General features: G+C 37.6%; 2 protein-coding genes and 1 non-coding gene across 3 annotated transcripts; all 3 read right to left on the bottom strand.

Moving 5' to 3' along the window:
• Window positions 1-5,396: 5,396 nt before the first annotated feature.
• On the bottom strand, window positions 5,397-5,468 carry Trnat-ugu (transfer RNA threonine (anticodon UGU)). The gene has a single exon. It is a non-coding gene; the product is annotated as a tRNA-Thr (tRNA).
• A 9,193-nt stretch (window positions 5,469-14,661) lies between these two features.
• LOC133837758 (adenosine kinase-like) lies at window positions 14,662-15,984 on the bottom strand. The gene has a single exon (XM_062268615.1). The coding sequence runs from the start codon at window positions 15,741-15,743 to the stop codon at window positions 14,700-14,702; it is 1,044 nt and encodes a 347-aa protein (XP_062124599.1). The 5' UTR covers window positions 15,744-15,984; the 3' UTR covers window positions 14,662-14,699.
• Window positions 15,985-16,720: 736 nt separating this feature from the next.
• Window positions 16,721-18,013, bottom strand: LOC133837974 (adenosine kinase-like). The gene has a single exon (XM_062268890.1). It carries the CDS (start codon window positions 17,869-17,871, stop codon window positions 16,747-16,749), a length of 1,125 nt encoding a protein of 374 aa, XP_062124874.1. The 5' UTR covers window positions 17,872-18,013; the 3' UTR covers window positions 16,721-16,746.

Here is an 18,013-nt window from a genome sequence, read left to right as displayed (position 1 = left end):
GGAATGTGAAAATCTAAAGTGTAAACCAATTGTTTCTACACTTAGTGGACAGTATACTTAGATTACACTGCAACCTAAATTGCTGTGCATAATCATAATCTCATTCATTCGATATAAGATGAAATGCATGATTAACATATGGTAGAAGGGTATTGAGAGGAAGTGTATGCAGCACGCAGAAGGAATATATTCATATAATCTTGATCAGCGTCAACAGTCGCGACCATATAGCCAAGTCTGTCTGTCTGTCCATCGGTATAAACACCTAGATATAATATCAGAGACTATAAGAAATAGAGAATAATTTCTTTGTCGCAAATCAAATTTGTTTAAATTTTTGCCACGCTCAAATTGCAAATTGATAAAATCTAAGAACAGACGTAATATTCAAGCTAGTCGTGAAATTTTGATATACACAATGATCCATGAAAACTTGGGTGCGATCAGATAAAAACTCCAGAAGTTATTTAAGAAATATTTATACCCGCTACCCATAGGGTAGAAGGGTATTATAAATTTGTGCCAACAGGAAATGTATGTAACAGGTAGAAGGAGGCATCTCCGACCCTATAAAGTATATATATATCAGCGTCAACAGCCGAGACGATCTAGCCATGTCCGTCCGTGTGTCTGTCCGTCTGTCCGTATGAACACCTAGATCTCAGAAGAAATACTTTTGTATGGGCAAAAAACGCCTACTTACTAGGCGTCTTAGTTGCTTTGGCTAACAATCTGGTATATTGTGTCGTCTATGGTATATTTTGAATGCGGTACTATATCGATATACCAAATATACTATTTGGTATATTTTTAGTACTTTTGCAGTATAATCGGTATAATTTGAGAAAAATACCGCAAAATATATTTCTTTTATTCAAAATGGGTAGCGGGTATCTCAGTCGAGTACACTCGACTGTAGTTTTCTTACTTGTTTTATTTTGAAAAACGTCAACTTGCTACGGGTCATAGTTATTGTGTATATGGTATATTTTTTAATCCACTACAAAACGAATATATTATATCAAATAAATCCGGTATATTTAATATTATATCCGGTATATATATAATATCTTTCACAGTCGAGCACCCTCGACCTTAAAATTGTTTATTTGGATCCGTTATGAAATTTAAGCAACTTTAAATTTCTTTTCTGTGTTACGTATACGCACCGTTTTTGTACCAAATAAATACGGCATCCTTGTTGAATATTCCTTGAATAAACTGACAAATTTTGCTCGCTTGTATGTAGAAGTCATTCAATTAAATTTACATGACAACTTTTTGCCAGGAGACGAGCAGTTTTATAAATTTTCCACGTGCATGAGTTTCAACGAATTATGTATTTTGAAAGGGACAGATGATATGTGTGGAGTACGCATTCTGATTTTCTTCATATGCTAATTAGATGAGTTATCAAGTTATCAAGCTTCTCTGGCTTTGACGCCTGTGCACTGGTATCTGAATGAGGATAGTAAACTTAATGCATACCTAATGAATGGGGGCACAGCTGCTGACCACTCTGTGGCCTTTCTCAGTCCTGTCAGCTTTGAGGGTCAGCTCAGCTAATTAAATGTGATATTTTATTCGGTCAACTCTAAGTGAAACCGATATGAAGAATGTAGAGAAAATTGTGCCATCTAATGGCTGGTGTATTTACCTCAAGTACACTCAATGTCCTGACCAAAAGAGAATTTTATTTCTCTTAGCCCAGGTGAGTTGAGTGCTCGACTCGAGATTTGAGACTGCAGACTAGAGACTAGAGACTGGACTTGAATCGTAGTTTGTTAATTCAACAAGTTGAAATCTGTTCATAGCACATAAGCAATGAACATAAAAACAAATTAGAAGGGAAAAGTATAAAATAAGCTCATAAAATTACACACATGCAACATGTGGAGGTAAGGGGGATAAGGAAAAAGGGAAAGAATAAAAGGGCATCTAAAGCGAATGGCAACTGGGCTACAAAGTCGCATTCCTCGACCATTTGCAGCAGGTGCAGCAATACTTGCAGCCAAAAGATAAACGCCATCAAGACCAATCTCACTCCTCCAACTTTAATGCACACATACAAACATAAAGAGCAAAGACAGACAGATAGACACTGAGAAAAGGAGAAAAGGAATGAACTGAGGGCGTAGTTTCGAGCTGAACTGAACTGCGAACTGAGTTGCGTTGAGTCGAGTCGAGCTGAGCTGAGCTGAGTGAGTGCAGCACTGGGCACAGGAAAAGAGCGGAACTTTAATTAAGTTTTGGTTCTCCCAGTTGACTGACATCTTGAATTACAAATGAAAAACTTGTGTGCAGCTACAGTAAAAGTTAAAAAGAAAACCCAAAAAAAGGAAAAACGAAAGCTAAAAGCTGGCACCATAATAACACACCAGCTATAAAGGTGGGACATCTGAAAGCAGCGGACAAGAATGCGAATAACTTGCATTTGGACAGACAGACAGACAGACAAACGGACAAACAGACAATCACAACGACAGACAGACGGATAGCAAGCCGGACTGATGGACAGACAGACAGAAAGAGCTGCGTTCAAAACCTAAGCACACCAAAATACATAGTAGCTAAGGCTAGTTAGCTATTATAAGAGCAACTGACAGACTCAAAAGGAAGCCGAGTACACTGCGACAAAATCACTGCAGCTACACGTTACTGCCTCAAAAGAAATAAAACGAGAAAGAAAATTGTTAAAAGGAAGCCCCGAATCGAACAACGGTCAGTAACAACAGGCACCCAACTAAATAGAAAATGTAATATTCATGCCATTAGAAAATGATTGAAGTTGCATAAACTAGTCGAATAAGCTAATACACTGCAATAGATTAAAAAAAGAGAGCTTAACATAAGACAATTATGTATCTTGCTCTATAATAATAGCAGTACAAAAAAGTAATTCCCTGGCGAAAAGTGTCGCGCTACAATGAAAAAAACATTTTTAAAAATAACTAAAGGTTATTCGTATAGCTTTCGAATAGCATTATATTATATTGATCTTTTTTATTTATCCTTATTTATCCAATTTCGTCAAAAATCAATTTAAAGTAACAATCAAAAGCTATAAGATACATCTTAATTGAAAAATAATAAATGTTTTGGTATATGTTTTTTTCCATTTTAAGTAGTGTTGCACGCGACATTTTCGCCGGAGAATCCACCATATATTAGATCAATTTACCTGCAAAGTGTACCGTATTCATAGCCAATAAAGTCGCCAAATTCAAAGTTGAGTATTGAAAATGGGTTACATCGCTGAAAACCGCATTGCAAGCTCATCACTTGCGTTTGCTTCACGTTTTCTGAGCTGCAACTTGACTGTGGCAGTGGCAGAAAGAAGGTAAGCGGGCTACTTTTGCAAGCAGGCAACGAGGAAACAGATGTTTGCAAATATCTTGAGAAAACTTTTGGCTGGGGTATTTAAATAAAGGTTCGCTTCAACAACTTTTTCGTCAGCCGCAAAATCAAAATGAAAAAAAAAAAACGAAAACACGAAAAAGAAAAAATATCAATGGCATTGAAAGAGTGAGTAAAAAAGGAAACCGAAACCAAAGCTATTCAATTGCATTGGTAGATTATTCCAAAGGACTCCGGGCTGTAATGGAAATTCTGACAATATGTTACTGCGTTTTTCTTTTACTTAGTCTGGCTGAAAATGCAGCAAACTCTTTGTTGCATTCACGAGCTTAGCACTGAATCGGATAAGCCAAGTAATTGGATATTGCAATGTAACTAATCTTAACTTTGGACTGAGGGGTATTTAAATCTAAATATTCAGATAATCAGTCAACATTTCTAATAAATATTTCAACGTTTAATCCAACTCGTTTTTTTACCTTTAAAAAAACATTTATGTTAAGAATTTATGTAAAAAAAGCTTTAATAAAGATCGAACGAATGTCAACTGTGAATAAATTGAGGAAGTTTAATAACAATTAAATCAACTTGATTAAATTGTTTAAAATATCAATAAATTTTACCTTTCGAAAATAAGTGAATTTTCGAAATCTATTATCAAAGTTTGACAACATTTATTCATTTATTGATTGTCCTTGACGTGAGTATAAATAATAAAATTGTATTTGTATTTGAGGAAGCTCACTTTTGATTAACGCGGAACATTCTTTATTGGTATATATATATAATCACATAAATCATATTCCAATACTCGATAGCTGTGAGAGTTTATTTATGAGCAAGCACTTTCAAGTTCATATGTGCAGATCTGTAGCAATACAATTCGTCGTTGGGTAAACATAAATTGGCATTTTGGGTCAATAAACCAAAGAAGTGTCAAAATAGGGAAGCTTCACAGCTCTACGGGTATCCTATAATATAAGCAAAAAGTGCCTTCGGGAGAGCAGTGAAAACGATGGGTATAAAAACATTTTATTTAGTCATAAAAATCGTACGCGTTCAATTCAACAATTGGGGAAAAGCGCGCAATGCCGACCTATAATTCAGACACATGTTAAAAGCTGTCGGATGTCTCAATGGGGTGTGTGGACACACACACACACACACCTACACGGGGAAAATCACATTAAATCACGGGGCGTCACAAAAGGCGCTTCTCACGATATTAAAGGTAAATAAAATGTTTATGAGTGGAACGCAATCGTTCATATGATTTCACATTTGATTGAATAACATTTACACACGCAAACGCAGCACTCAAGTGCCTTTGAATCTCTATCTGTTTCGAAGGGAGCGAATCGGAGAGGAAAGGAATTTGAGCATATCCCTGTGTCCCTATGCCAAGCCAATGAGGGGGGCAATAAATTCAAACATGTGCACATAAATTTTTATTTCGATTTGCTGAGCCCAACATACTATATATACTCCTCCCTTTCTCCTCCGCCCCTTTGTTCAATTTTATGAACTGTGAATATGAACGATACGGAAGGAGGACTCGACTTTTGCCCGACACAGAATCAGAAGTAAGGGAGAGGCTTATGTCTGTGTATGTGTGTGTGTGTGTGTGTGACTGTAGCAAAGGATACGCCGGATGCTTGTCTGCCCCCGGGCAGTGCATGCTTCCTACAGAGCGGTGCAGTCATCGAACCAAGCCCAAGCCCAGCCCAAGCGAATGTCAATGGAATTCGGCATCACAAATTATTGCATGCACTCAATGCTTGGCCCTAAGCGCATTTCCAGCTACCATTACGACAGCAAATTGTTGCACTGTCTGCCAATTGACTTGTCGTGTTCTTACCAAAGGCATTCCCTTCTTCCCCCTCTTAAGTTGGGTTGTGGAATGTGCATCACCAACCAAGTCAAGTATTAGCTTATTGCAGACTTGGCTAAATGATCCACACATAACATATCTTGGGCTCTATTCTCTATTTCGTATTCATTGAATGCTTATCAAATAAAAAAGTATGTTCTCCTCTAATTGCCTCCTGTGAGGATTGAACTCACGGCCTCTGGTTTACAAGACCAGCGCTCTGCCACTGAGCTAAGAAGGCTCTCGAAGCTGCAGGTGAAGTTCTGGAAGAAAATGTTGAGTTTGTTTGAGAAGAACAAACTGAATTCAATTACTTAGTTCGATAAGAGTTGAGACAGTCTTGTCAGACATACTAAACTATACATGTATGTAATGAATATTACTCAATGATAACTTACGTTTTCCTATGTCAGTTTGTTGATGATAAACATACATTGTATTCCTTATCTTAGCTTGAGAAAATATAGTTTTACAGCGTGATTCAATTAAAATCTTGTTTACAGCTTCAGGTAATGTAAAATATAGAGCAAATTATCTCTTTGTTCCATGCTGATGTTTAAGCATAATTAAGCTGCTCGATAAAATGTTTTATTGGCAACATTTGTGTCCTGCTTCTGGCAGCTGTCTGTCCTCCAGTCTCCGTCTCTCTCTCTCTATATATCTCTCTGTCTGCTACTTTCAGTTGCTCTGTTTCCCATTGTTCGTCTCAATTGATGTGTAATTGCGTGAGGCAGTGAGGCGAATGTTTGTTTGGTAAATTGGCAAATCAATTGGCTGTAGGGGAATATCTTGCTAATGTTGGCACCTGCTGCACACAGAACTTTCCATTAACTCTGTCAGAGTCGCTGACAGAGTATAAGAGCCATTTGCAGCATTTTGGCATATCAATTTCGCCTGTTGCATGCGAATGTTGTCAGACCGAGCAACGCTTGAGGGGATGAATGGCTTACACAAATTGACAAATGTGGTGATGACTTCACCTCGTTGCCAGCGAAAGTAATTGCAAAGTGAATTTAATTAGTGTAATGAAATTGTGTGATATCGATAAATGCAAATGCCACGACGACAGTTCTGGATGCAGTTCTAAGCGTCACTTAAGTGCTTCCACCTGACAGCGAGCATTGAAATGCAATCAAAAGTGCGGTAGACGATTGATTGATAACTAGATAAGTGAACTGCCACCCAAATGATGCATTCTCTAGGTATTACGCCAATAAACCAATTTCATTCATTGTGAATATTATTAGTTAAAAGCATGAACTTCAAGTTTACTTTTTATATGAAACACTCCCAGAACTACTTTCCAAGTTGTCTATCGAAATGCATTAAAAATGTACCTACTGTCGAGTAGTATTCGTGCCGAGAGCCAATTGAAAGTTAAAAACAATTTGGATGTACTTAAAAAATAGCAACATCACGTATACGTAGCGTTAAACGGCGGCTAAGGAGCGATTTTTCTGAACACCTTTTTTTTGGAAGTTGCTCAACCGTCGCGGATAATCAGCATCAACAGCAGTAACAGCAGCAGCAGCAGCATTGCCAGAAGCGAAAACTTAACAAGTATTTATCGAGTTTTTCAATATTTTTAATGTCAGTTTAAATACTTGATGCGATTATTTTCCAGCGATTTTGTTTTGCATAGCTCGGATTTAACCCCTCCTCCCTCTACCTTTTTTTCCTGCCGGGCAACTCGCGGGCGCTGCAAACTTTTTCAAGTGCCAAACACACGCAAACTTTTTCGAACATGCAACGGGAGACATAAAACTTTTATGCAAGTTATTAAAAGTGCAATGTTCGTGGGGAAACAGTCTGGGGATGCCGGGAGCACATCGAAGTCCAGTGCCTCAGTACTGCGGAGATTTCAACACCGCTAAAGAGTTTCCCAGTGAACTGAGAATGAATGGAGGGCACATAGAGTTTGGAGGATAAAAAGCAAAAAAAAAATGATTCATCTGGCATTCAATAAATCTTAACGCTTTTTTACAGGCAGATGGCCGCCACGGCGGTTCCAAAGAGGGCCCAGTAGCCTTCTCAAGGTCTGTTCCGGACGCTCCTAAATAATGACCGCGTGACGGCGCCAGTTTGTACATTGTTATCTGCCGTGGGTTGAGATCGGGACAGAATGCTGTGTGGCCTCCGCAAGGTGCACACGACGGGCGGCTGCATTCATTATTCAAACGCATTAACTGAAGTTGAAATTGTCCTGCAACTGTACGACAATCTCGTGATATCCTTGACTTGGCATAACTTCTGCGCAAGTCGTAGCCGAAGGCGTGGCAAGCCATCCCTTCCCCCCCGACTCTCTGACTCTCTCGCAGTAGCGGCAAAGTTTCCGTGCTGCACACGAACAATAACAGAACCAAGTATTTAAATGCAAATTAGCCCCAAATGATGCAATCATAATGCAAGCTTCTCCAGGCACTTGCTGCGAGTATAAATTCAGGACTATGGGAGAGGAGACTCTCCATTGCACTCCACTGCACTCCATTCCACTTCACTCTCCATCAGTGGAGTCCTCCACATTCCTAGACGCCGTTTCGGTGCATATCTTTGTGCCCATTTCGTTTTTAATTTTCTACTGGCGGTCGCTGCTCTCATTTGGCACTATTTGGCAGGTTTTCCTAGTTGTAATTCGTTGCCCACTCCACTTTAGAATTAATTTCCACCTTTTTGTGCAGTTGTTAAGCGAAGTTTCAGTATTTCGCCATCCAGAGGGAAGTCGTTATGAAAGTCCGGAAGATAAATGCATTTCAACACATGTTGTTGAAAGTTAATTTCCAAAACGCAGCTCATTTTTGCGAAATGCGCATTTGCTGCTGTTCTCTTTCCTTTGCTTGGCCTGCGTTTTCTTTACTTTTTTTTATTTCATTTTGTTTTATTTCATTTTTTTTGTTCTCCTGCCAAACGATTTTCTTCCTCATCATCCACAATTTTCGTAATGTGCGCAAATGTATTTTTGATACTTACAACTGGAACCATACTCAGACTGTGGACTCGTAATCTTGATGGACTTTAAATGGGCTATGGCTTGAGAACTCATATTAATTGTTTTTTGTTTTCGTTGTGAAGAGTCCTTAAAATGAATCATAGCAAAGCACAGCTGGGACAACATGTCTATGATTTTACATGGATTTTAATTTGAATCATTTAATAGAGCGAATGTACTGTGGGTTGCAAAAGTGAGTGCACGTTTACTTATGGCCGCCTTAAAAGGTCGCTAACGAACGTAATATTCCATATAATGTGGCGTAAATATAAATCCATACCGAATATATTATTATGTACTTATATGCATTTTTGTTACGATATTAAATATTCATATGTGACATCGAATACATCAGGATTCAAAATAAATACTAATGGACCCAATATGAAATTTGGTATAAAGGTATTGTAATTAATGATTCAAGAAAAGATAAAAAACAAATAAAAGAGTAGACCATTTTGTTTTTATACCCGCTACTCATAGGGTAGAAGGGTATTATAACTTTAAGCCGGCAGGAAATGTATGTATCAGGTATAAGAAGGCATCTCCGACCTTATAAAGTTTATACATATTCTTGATCAGCGTCAACAAGACTATCTAGCCATGTTCGTTTGTCTGTTTGGTTGCGATCAGATACAAATTGTCGAAGTTATTAATGAAATACTTTTGTATGGACAAAAACGCCTACTTATAAGGGGTCTCAGTTGCTTTGGCTGACAATCTGGTGTATTGTGCACTCTAGGGTATATTTTGAGTGTGGTAGTAAATCTATATAACTAATATACCATTTGTAATATGTTTAGTATTTCTGTAGTATTTTTGGTATATTTTGAGAATAATACCGCGATATTTTGGTTTTATTTACAATGGGTAGCGGGTATCTCACAGTCGAGCACACTCGCATGTAGCTTTCTTACTTGTTTTTGTTTACTTTTCATTTTTACGCGAAGTATTTCTCGATTCTTTGTACACATATTCTTAATCAGAGTCAAGAGCCGAGATGATAAAGCCATGTCCGTCTGTTTGTCTGTCTGTGTGAATTTACTATAGATGTCAGAGACTATAAGATATATCGCAACACTTTTTTTTCGATAGCACTTGTTATGTTTGCATGCAGATCAAGTTTGTTTTGCGCTCACTTCCGTCCTCATAAATTGACAAAAGTTGAGTAAAAAGCATACATTTTAAGCTAGAGTCGTTTGGTGTAAACAATAATAACTATAGTATTTACAATTCTTGAAAATTGGATTGACATCAGATAAAAATGTTTTCGGGCCTTAGCTGCTTTGACTGACAATCCAATATATATATATTTCGAATGCAGGACTTCATCGATATACCAAATACGACCGAAGGTATATTTTGTAGTATTTTTGCAGTATATTTGATATATTTGATATATTTTAAGAATAGTCCCGCATTGTTTTTCTTTAATTCAAATCTCACTGTCGAGCATAATCGATTGTAGCTTTCTTACTTGTTAAGTTTGTAAATGTGTTTGGTAACAATATGAAATAAACAGAATGTTTTTAGGGGGCCTTTAAGCCAATAGCAACCAACAAGTTCTACCATTTGCTTCCCACTATGCAAAAAACTTCCTTCAGCTAAGGTGAATCATAAGAGTTATTTTATTTTCATGACTACAATTACACTCATATAATAATTTAAAAGAATAGATTGACAGCTTAATCTATCATACTATGCGATAACTGATTAATCTAAACTTTGCGATAAAAGGGTAATTAATGCTTAACTTTGTTCAGATTGCTAGTTGGATAATATGATTGTTGCTTTCAGCTATTAAATTCAACTGTTTAAGTAGCCTAACTCATTTCTTTGCGAGTTTCGCACCCAGATTTGCTCGAAACAAAAGAGAAAAATTTGAGCACACTTAATTTGACCAACTCAATCCAATCGACAGCAGCCAGAATTACAGAAAGCCAAAATAAAACATGGCAAACGACTGTCTTGAGAGTTGAACATTGAGTGGGCTAGAGTGCTGGCCACAGGACACAGAGAAACTTTGGTGTTATAATCGGCATCAATTTTAAGTGCTGCTGATACTCCTAATTATCACTCACACACACACACACGTACACACACAGACAGAAATACTTTCTGGGTGAGACATTTGAGTCTTTGGATGCAGCAATGAAAGCAATTTGCGAAATTAGAAAAACAATGCGCCAGTGGACCATATCCGAGAAGAGTTTGTGTGTTGTACGCAAAAAGTGACTTTGTTTGGACAGTTTATTATGTGTCTGTCGAGTAAATAATTTCGGAAAATTGCTTTGCCTTTTGGCTGTTTGACTATCAGGAGAGTTTGACAGCTGTCTGCTTAAGGGGCGTGTGTGCAATATGTGATAACAATATGTTGAGCACTTTAAACTTATAAAACTGTCTCAGCAACAAAATTTGGCTAAAACGCTTGAGAACACACTTTAAAGTCCATTAGCGTCAAGTGGCTCAATAACAACATGAAAGCTGAACTGAACTGAGTCAAAAGAAAGAAGTAAAGCTTTGCAAATCTGCAAATCTAAAATGCTAAATCGACATACGATTGTATCGAGTTTGTTTCAATTCTGTCAATATTTCGTTTATACAAGTATTAGAATATATATATAAATCTTTAATGTTGAATAGAAAAAACATTTCAAATCATTCGACATTTTCTTGGGGCATTCATCGATTCATTTCTTTAGACGGAAATAAAACTTGTATTTCGTATTTTCTGCTTTGTGTCAATCGTCGTCCTATTTTGGGTGGCACACAATTTCAAGTCTTGTTTTCTCTCCCTCTTGACAGCAGAATATAAACAAAATAGAGTTGCAAGAAGTTGTCAAAAAATCGCACTTACCGTAGCATAACATTTTCTTATTTTTATTGCTGTAAGTTTTCTTTACTTTTTATTGGAGTTGACAAGAAGAAAATGCAAACGATATCCAAGAAAATATTATACTTTTGCAAATTATCGTAGTACATTGCTTATGAAAAACTTTTTCTTTGACAGAACTTCATATAAATACAGAAAAAAGCTGTTTCTGAATAGATTCGATGTGACTAGCATGAATATTGTCATTCAAGGATTAAGTTTCACTAAACTGAACTTTAAATATGAAGAGGAAATATGAAATATATTATAAAAATATTTAATTAAACGAATAATCATGTAAAATTCATATTCGTTTCATTGACTTTTTAAAACGGTTTTATATTGACGCGTTAATCACTTTGAATTTCTATTTTGCACCGTGATTAAGCAATAAATATTTCAGATATAACTTTTATATGCCCTTTAGCTATTAAATGAAGTGATGTCGCTTGTTCCACATTTATTGGAACAATGTAAGTTTAGCAATCAAATTGAACAGCTTAAGTGTATAATATCAATATCACTTTTGAGCACAGAAAATCGACTTTTATAGTGCGGACAAGTGGAAGATTCTTTTGAGTGTCGCGACATTCAAGGATATATTTACGAATCCTCGGTGTCATCAGTGTCAAGTCACTAACAAATTTCAGAGCAATGAAAAAACAATGGATACACGATTTGCCATTATGCCGGAAATCTTCGATAATTTCAAATAATCCACATACACATACACGCAGACAGTCTGAATCGATGTGCTGATTCAATGTTAGCCTCCAGCAATGTCTCAGACAATCAGCACTTCAGACACGCAACAACAAAGACAACAACAGCATAATGTTGAGACATAAGCAGAAGCCAAGGACAAAAAGTGTCTGTGGGTTTGCGGCTGCCTGGACCACGGGATACGGGACAGGGACAGCGAAAGGGAACAGCCCGAAAAGGGAGGACTTGAGTGAATAAGCAACTGAATAAGCGACTGCTTGGCTGGCTGCCGGGATGCCGAGCTGCTTGGGTTAATGGCAGGCGACATCAGATGCCAAATGAGGCAACGGGGGCACAAGGAGATGCCTCCGCATTGCCATTGCCTGCCAGAGCTGCTTACAAAGTAAGTATAAAACTTTTGCCATTTCTTGCAGAAACACATACACACACACCTAACTTTCAACATTTGCAGTTGTGTGTTGTTGATGTTCATGTTGTTGTTAGTAGTATCTTTGTTTTTGTTGTGGTTGTTGGTGTAACAAAGTTACAAGCAGCATTTCAAACTTGTCGTTGTCAAAGTCAAAGTCGCTGATGGGCTACAGTGCGTATGAGTAATTTTTATGAGCACAATTCTGCGCAACTGTCTGTTGGCCTCGTTTTTGAATAACTTCGCTTCTTTTTTTTTCATTTTTACATCCAATTTACTTTTGATTTTGCTTTATTTTCTTTGTTCTTATGCACTTATTATTGCCAGTTAGGCCACGCTAATTTTTCCAGTTGCCAATGCGTTTGACTTGCCCTCGGCCTGCCTTTGCTTACCATTCAGCTTTGTCGATGGACTTAATCGAATTAGCTTCACTTAATGGCAAAAACTAAGCCCCAGGACATTTTTCCCCGTCGTACCTAAGTACAACTTTGAAAATTGTTTTCATTAATTGCATTCAAGTGCTTCACTTCAAGCGAAAATGCCAGATATCCGGTCAATGTAAAAAAAATTTTTGAGAATACCCCTAAGGATATTTGGAATTTCAACTTAAACACATAAGACATTGCTGTCACAGGTGACTGTGAATTTTAATAAAGAATTTAATAATAAGTCCTGAATCTTCCGAGAATTTCTTGCGAAACAATAAATGTAGAAAAATAATCTTTAAACATAAAAAATAACATAAATACAATTATTGGCAGTATATTAAGAAATTATATATTTTGTATTATTTGGAAATCGGATAATTGAGTAACATGATATACAGTACATTAGTTATATTAGTTATATTGGAAATATATCTTCGCTATAAAATGCTGTTTCATTCCTTTGATGATAACTTCAATAAATCTCTTCCTCGACAAATTTATGCCGCCAATAACTCCATGCCACTTGTTGGATTTCGATAGATAACCATACGAAGTGCGTTTGACAAATCTGAAAACTTTGCAGCCACTTGGTTGAAATAAAAGTTTTGTATGAATTTGTTTGCCACAAAACTTTTGGTGCATTGAGTACGAGTACACAGAGTATATATACATACATAGATGTACGCATGTGTGCTTGTTGGGAAATTGCATTAAATTAGATGGTATGCGCATTAAGAAATCCGAGTTCCTTGGAGGATGAGCCAAGTATGAACTATGACTTTCCACTGCACTGTTTGATTGTGGCTTAGTCATTTCATTGTGTGACTGCTCATTTTTCCCAGCTAATTGTGTGTCCTGCCAAGTCGAAAGATGCAGCAAGAAATGCTAAGCCATTCAGTACACAACGCTGGGAGTGGCATTGCGCGCATGATGCCATAAATCACAATGGATATATGCATAAATTATAGCCGGGAGCGTTCAGGACTGCATCGGAGGAGGCTAAGGCAAGAAATCAAAGTGGAAAAAGCAAGCCAAAGAGTGATAAAGAGAGCGAGAGGGGGAAAATATGGTGTATAAACAGGCTGGCAAATGTTGAAAAACAAAGAGTACGATAAACGAAGCGACGTTTAAGGATTTAACGAGAAAAAATCGCTGTCACGAGAACGCAGAACGCATCGTTTTAATCAGTGGGCGACAGCCACAAGGGCAGCTGCGGAGGCACGTACTTTTCCTCACTCTCTTTTATTCTCTCTATCTCTCTCTCTCTCCCTCTCGTTCGTCCTTTCTCTCTCAACGCCTCTGAAAATGGATGCAATATTTTGTCGTCGCCAAAGTCAACAGTCTGCACTTCATGGCTGGAAAAAAGACAAAAGCTCAGCACCGCGGAGTGAGGGTGGAAATTTACATTGGCGCTGCAAAGTATGCAACGCATATTTTTACTTCACTTCTGTTTGCTCTTTTCAGCTCAGTGGACCAAACAAGCCCACATTCACAACCGCGTCCCGCGTCCAATACAACCCACCAACCGATTGCACATCCTCTTGCTCTCGCTCTTGACAGTTTTCGCTTCACTCCCAATACAATTGCCAATGACATAAGCAATGAAGTCAGAGAATTAAAGTACTCAACAGCCATATTATTAACTATTTTATTGAGATGATTATTTGTCCTTATGATTATTAACTTTGATAAGATAATAATAATTGATAAGCTTGCTTTGAAAGTCTTCGTTGTTTGTTGATGTTTGCAGAATTGTGGAAAACTTGTCATCGGTTATTAGCATCTTAAGTTTCTTAAAAATAGTTTTTGAGTAGTTGTCGAGCTATCTCTAAATATTTAGATCATTTTAACTGATAGGTATGTACAATATTTCACAATTTTGAATCTCCGGAAACTACCTTGTGAGGGAATGTCTTCTACATCTCAAGAGTAATCATGACTAAATAATTATAAAGCTATTTAAGGCTTAGTAGTAGATTATCCTCCCGCCAATGACAATGTTAATACAAATAAAGATGCTTTTGTATTTTCGTTAATAATTTATTTTCCAATTGTCTTTAGATACAACACTCATTGAATTTGGGTAGCTGATTGATTTGTACACCAACAACGCGCATCACCTGTTGAGAGGCAAAAATTCCAGTGCGAATGCAGTAGTCGAGGGGCATGCGTTGGACGAATTGCGAAAGGAAACCGCCAACAAAAGCATCAGCACAGCCATTGGTGTCAACAATTTTACTCTTATCGGTCTGAGGCACAGGATATTCCAGAATGTGATCATTATCTTGAAAGCACAGAACAGGACAGCCTTCAGTACTAATCATCACAATGCGTGATCTTACGTTCTCCTTGGGCAGCGACTGCATCCGTCTGCCTATCTCAAACACATCCTCGGTTTCCCAGTCGTGAGTTTCCGCAAAGGCCAAAGCTTCATTCTTATTAAGAATTATCACATCCGAATAGGGTATAATTTCATCAATCTTATTCTTATGTATTTGGACAACGAAGACTGCGCTTAAGTTGAGTATAAAGGTCCGATTATTTTCAGAGGTCAATCTAGCAACTTCGAGGACAGTCTCCGCATTGACAGCTATGAAAAAGCCGGTAGCGTAAACAAATTGTGCACGCTCCAGAACACACAGATTGGCCTCATCAAGAAGCCAATCCTCTGAGAACAGAGCTGCGGCACCCAAATTTGCCACCAACGAACGATTGCGTCCACTTAGGATGACTGCACAGGTGCCCGTCGGAGCATCGTCTATTTGCTGGTACATCGTTTGTACTCCGTCGGCATTCGCTCTTTTTCCAATGACTTCCGCAAACTTATCCCTGCCGACAGACCCAACGAAGTATGCACAATATGGCTTGCCAACAATCCATTCAAAAATTCGCATTGAGTTTTGGCAGGCACCGCCGGCAGAGAAAGTCACATTTTCCATATAGATCAACTCTTCAAATAGGGCCAAGTGTCTCTCCTCGGCAATTATTGCGGCATTTACTTGCAGATCGTACTTTTCCATCAAAACATTGTCTTCGATGGTCGTGAATATGTCCAATAGCGGATTACCAAAGCCAATTAATATACCTTCTGGAATATCCATAATTGTCTTTCAAATTGCCTTAGACAAGTTTATTGTCAAACCTGGCCAGAATGAGTTTTACTATTAAAAGTTAGGTGATAGTCTTGGAATGCGGATCATATTAGTCGAACCGGGACAACAAAAGTGGATTTTAAATATTCAATAAGACATTATAACTAATAAATGGAAAAATTAATTTTGATAGTGAGTAAACTTTATGTCTAACATTATTGAAAGTTAATGCTAAGGTATGGATTTTTGTGTGTAGTTAACTGAATTCGAAGTATTTGAATTAATTATCTTCTAAAAATTTAAATTTATTTTTATTTCAAGATAGGCACAATAAACCTTAATCAAATCGACAGTCAATTAATTTTAAAATATACTACAAATATACCAAATGCTACATTTGGTACCTGATTCAAAATACACCATAGATTGCTTAATATACCACATTGTCAGCCAAAGCAAAGAAGACCCGTAGAAAGTAAGCTGTTTTGCCATACAAATGAATTTCTTAAATAACTTATACAATTTGTAACTGATCAAAACCACATTTTCATTAATCAATGGGAATGTGCCAAAAATAAAAATTACGTTTGATTTTTTCGAATTGTGGGGGGCGGAAGTGGGCGTGAAACAAACTTGATCTGCGTGCAAACCTAAAAAGTGCTGTCGAAAAATTATATCTCTAACTCTTATAATCTATGAGATCTGTAGGTGTCACGGAGGGTCAGATAGACAAATGGACAGACCTACACGGCTATATCGTCTCGGCTGTTGACGCTGATCAAGTATATACATATCATACATATATACTATCGGAGATGCCTGTCTGCCTGTATGCCTTCTGCCTGATACATAGATTTGTCATAAAGTTATAAAACCCTTTGGGTAGCGGATAAAGAAACTAACGATGTTAACAGAATCTTTCTAGCAAGAGTCGCATTTACACCTAAAAACCTTGATAGGGATTTTTTAAAGAACTCCATTACAAAATAAATATTAGTTTTACTACTATAATTTATTTTGTGGAACAAAAGCTTTGTTGAAACTTCGGTAGTTTCTCTATTTGAATGCCCACAACTCGTAGAACCTGTTGCGAGGCAAATATTCCAGTTCGGACACAGGAATCGATGGGCATTTGCTGAACCAATTGAGAAAGAAAGCCACCAACAAAAGCGTCCCCACATCCATTGGTATCCACAATTTGATTTTGTTCCACTTTTGGCACCGGATACTCGATTACTTTATCGTTCTCCTGAAAGCAGAGAACAGGACACACTGCGTCCGTGATCATCACGATACGGGAGCGTTTATTACACTTGGGCATAGACTGGAGACGTCTACCAACTTCAAATACATCTTTGGTATTCCAGTTGTGAGTATCGGCGTAGGCCAGCATCTCTTGCTTATTGCCAATAACTATGTCTGTGTAGGGTAAAATTTCATCTAGCTGCGCTTTCATCTTTTCGGGGACAAAAACTGCACTAAAATTTAACATAAAGATGCGATTATTCTCAGAGGAGAGTCTGGCAACCTGGAGAACAGTTGGTGGATTGACCGCTAGAAAGAAACCCGTAATATAGAAATATTGCGCCCTCTTTACATAGCACATATTCTCATTGTTTTTCATCCACTCCTCTGAGAACAAGGCAGATGCACCTAAATTGGCAACTAAAGATCGATTGGAACCATTGACAATGACTGCACAAGTGCCGGTCGGAGCTTCAGGTCGTTCCTGATAAAGTGTTCGAACTCCGTCTTCAGATGCCTTCTTTTCAAGTGTCTTTCCAAAATTATCCGTTCCTATGGCTCCCACGAAGTAGGCCCGAAACGGTTTACTAATAATCCATTGAAAGATACGCATAGAATTCTGACAGGCTCCACCAGCCGAATATATTACGTCATCCATTTTTGACAATTCTATAAAGAGTTGAGAATGCTTCTCTTCTGCTATGATCGCCGCATTCTCCGACAATCCGTACTTTTCCAGAATAATTTTATCTTTGACAATCTTGGTTATATCCAGCAGTGGATTCCCAAAGCCTATAAGTATGCCCTCGGGAATATCCGCCATATTTCTTGCATATATTCTCCATGCTCTTGAGCATCGCAATAAAAGTGGAACTGACAGAGCACGCTTCATAGTTGGTTGGTTTGTTTATTATCTATTGTCTACTGATAAATTTCAATGTAGCATTAAGCCATACTTTAATAAAATTTGTGTATTTGTGTGGATAGTATTTTTGAAACTATTGAATGAATGAAAATACTATGTATTGCAGGTG

The sequence above is a fragment of the Drosophila sulfurigaster genome, chromosome 2R (genome assembly GCF_023558435.1).
Source record: "Drosophila sulfurigaster albostrigata strain 15112-1811.04 chromosome 2R, ASM2355843v2, whole genome shotgun sequence".
Classification (NCBI taxonomy): Eukaryota; Metazoa; Arthropoda; class Insecta; order Diptera; family Drosophilidae; genus Drosophila; species Drosophila sulfurigaster.
The sequence above is the reverse complement of the archived record's forward strand: the minus strand, read 5'-3'. Positions and strand labels throughout refer to the sequence as shown.

Bases quoted from the DNA above. Each gene is read 5' to 3' on its own strand.
- LOC133837758 (XM_062268615.1), bottom strand. From the start codon at position 15,743: ATGGATATTCCAGAAGGTATATTAATTGGCTTTGGTAATCCGCTATTG.
- LOC133837974 (XM_062268890.1), bottom strand. From the start codon at position 17,871: ATGAAGCGTGCTCTGTCAGTTCCACTTTTATTGCGATGCTCAAGAGCA.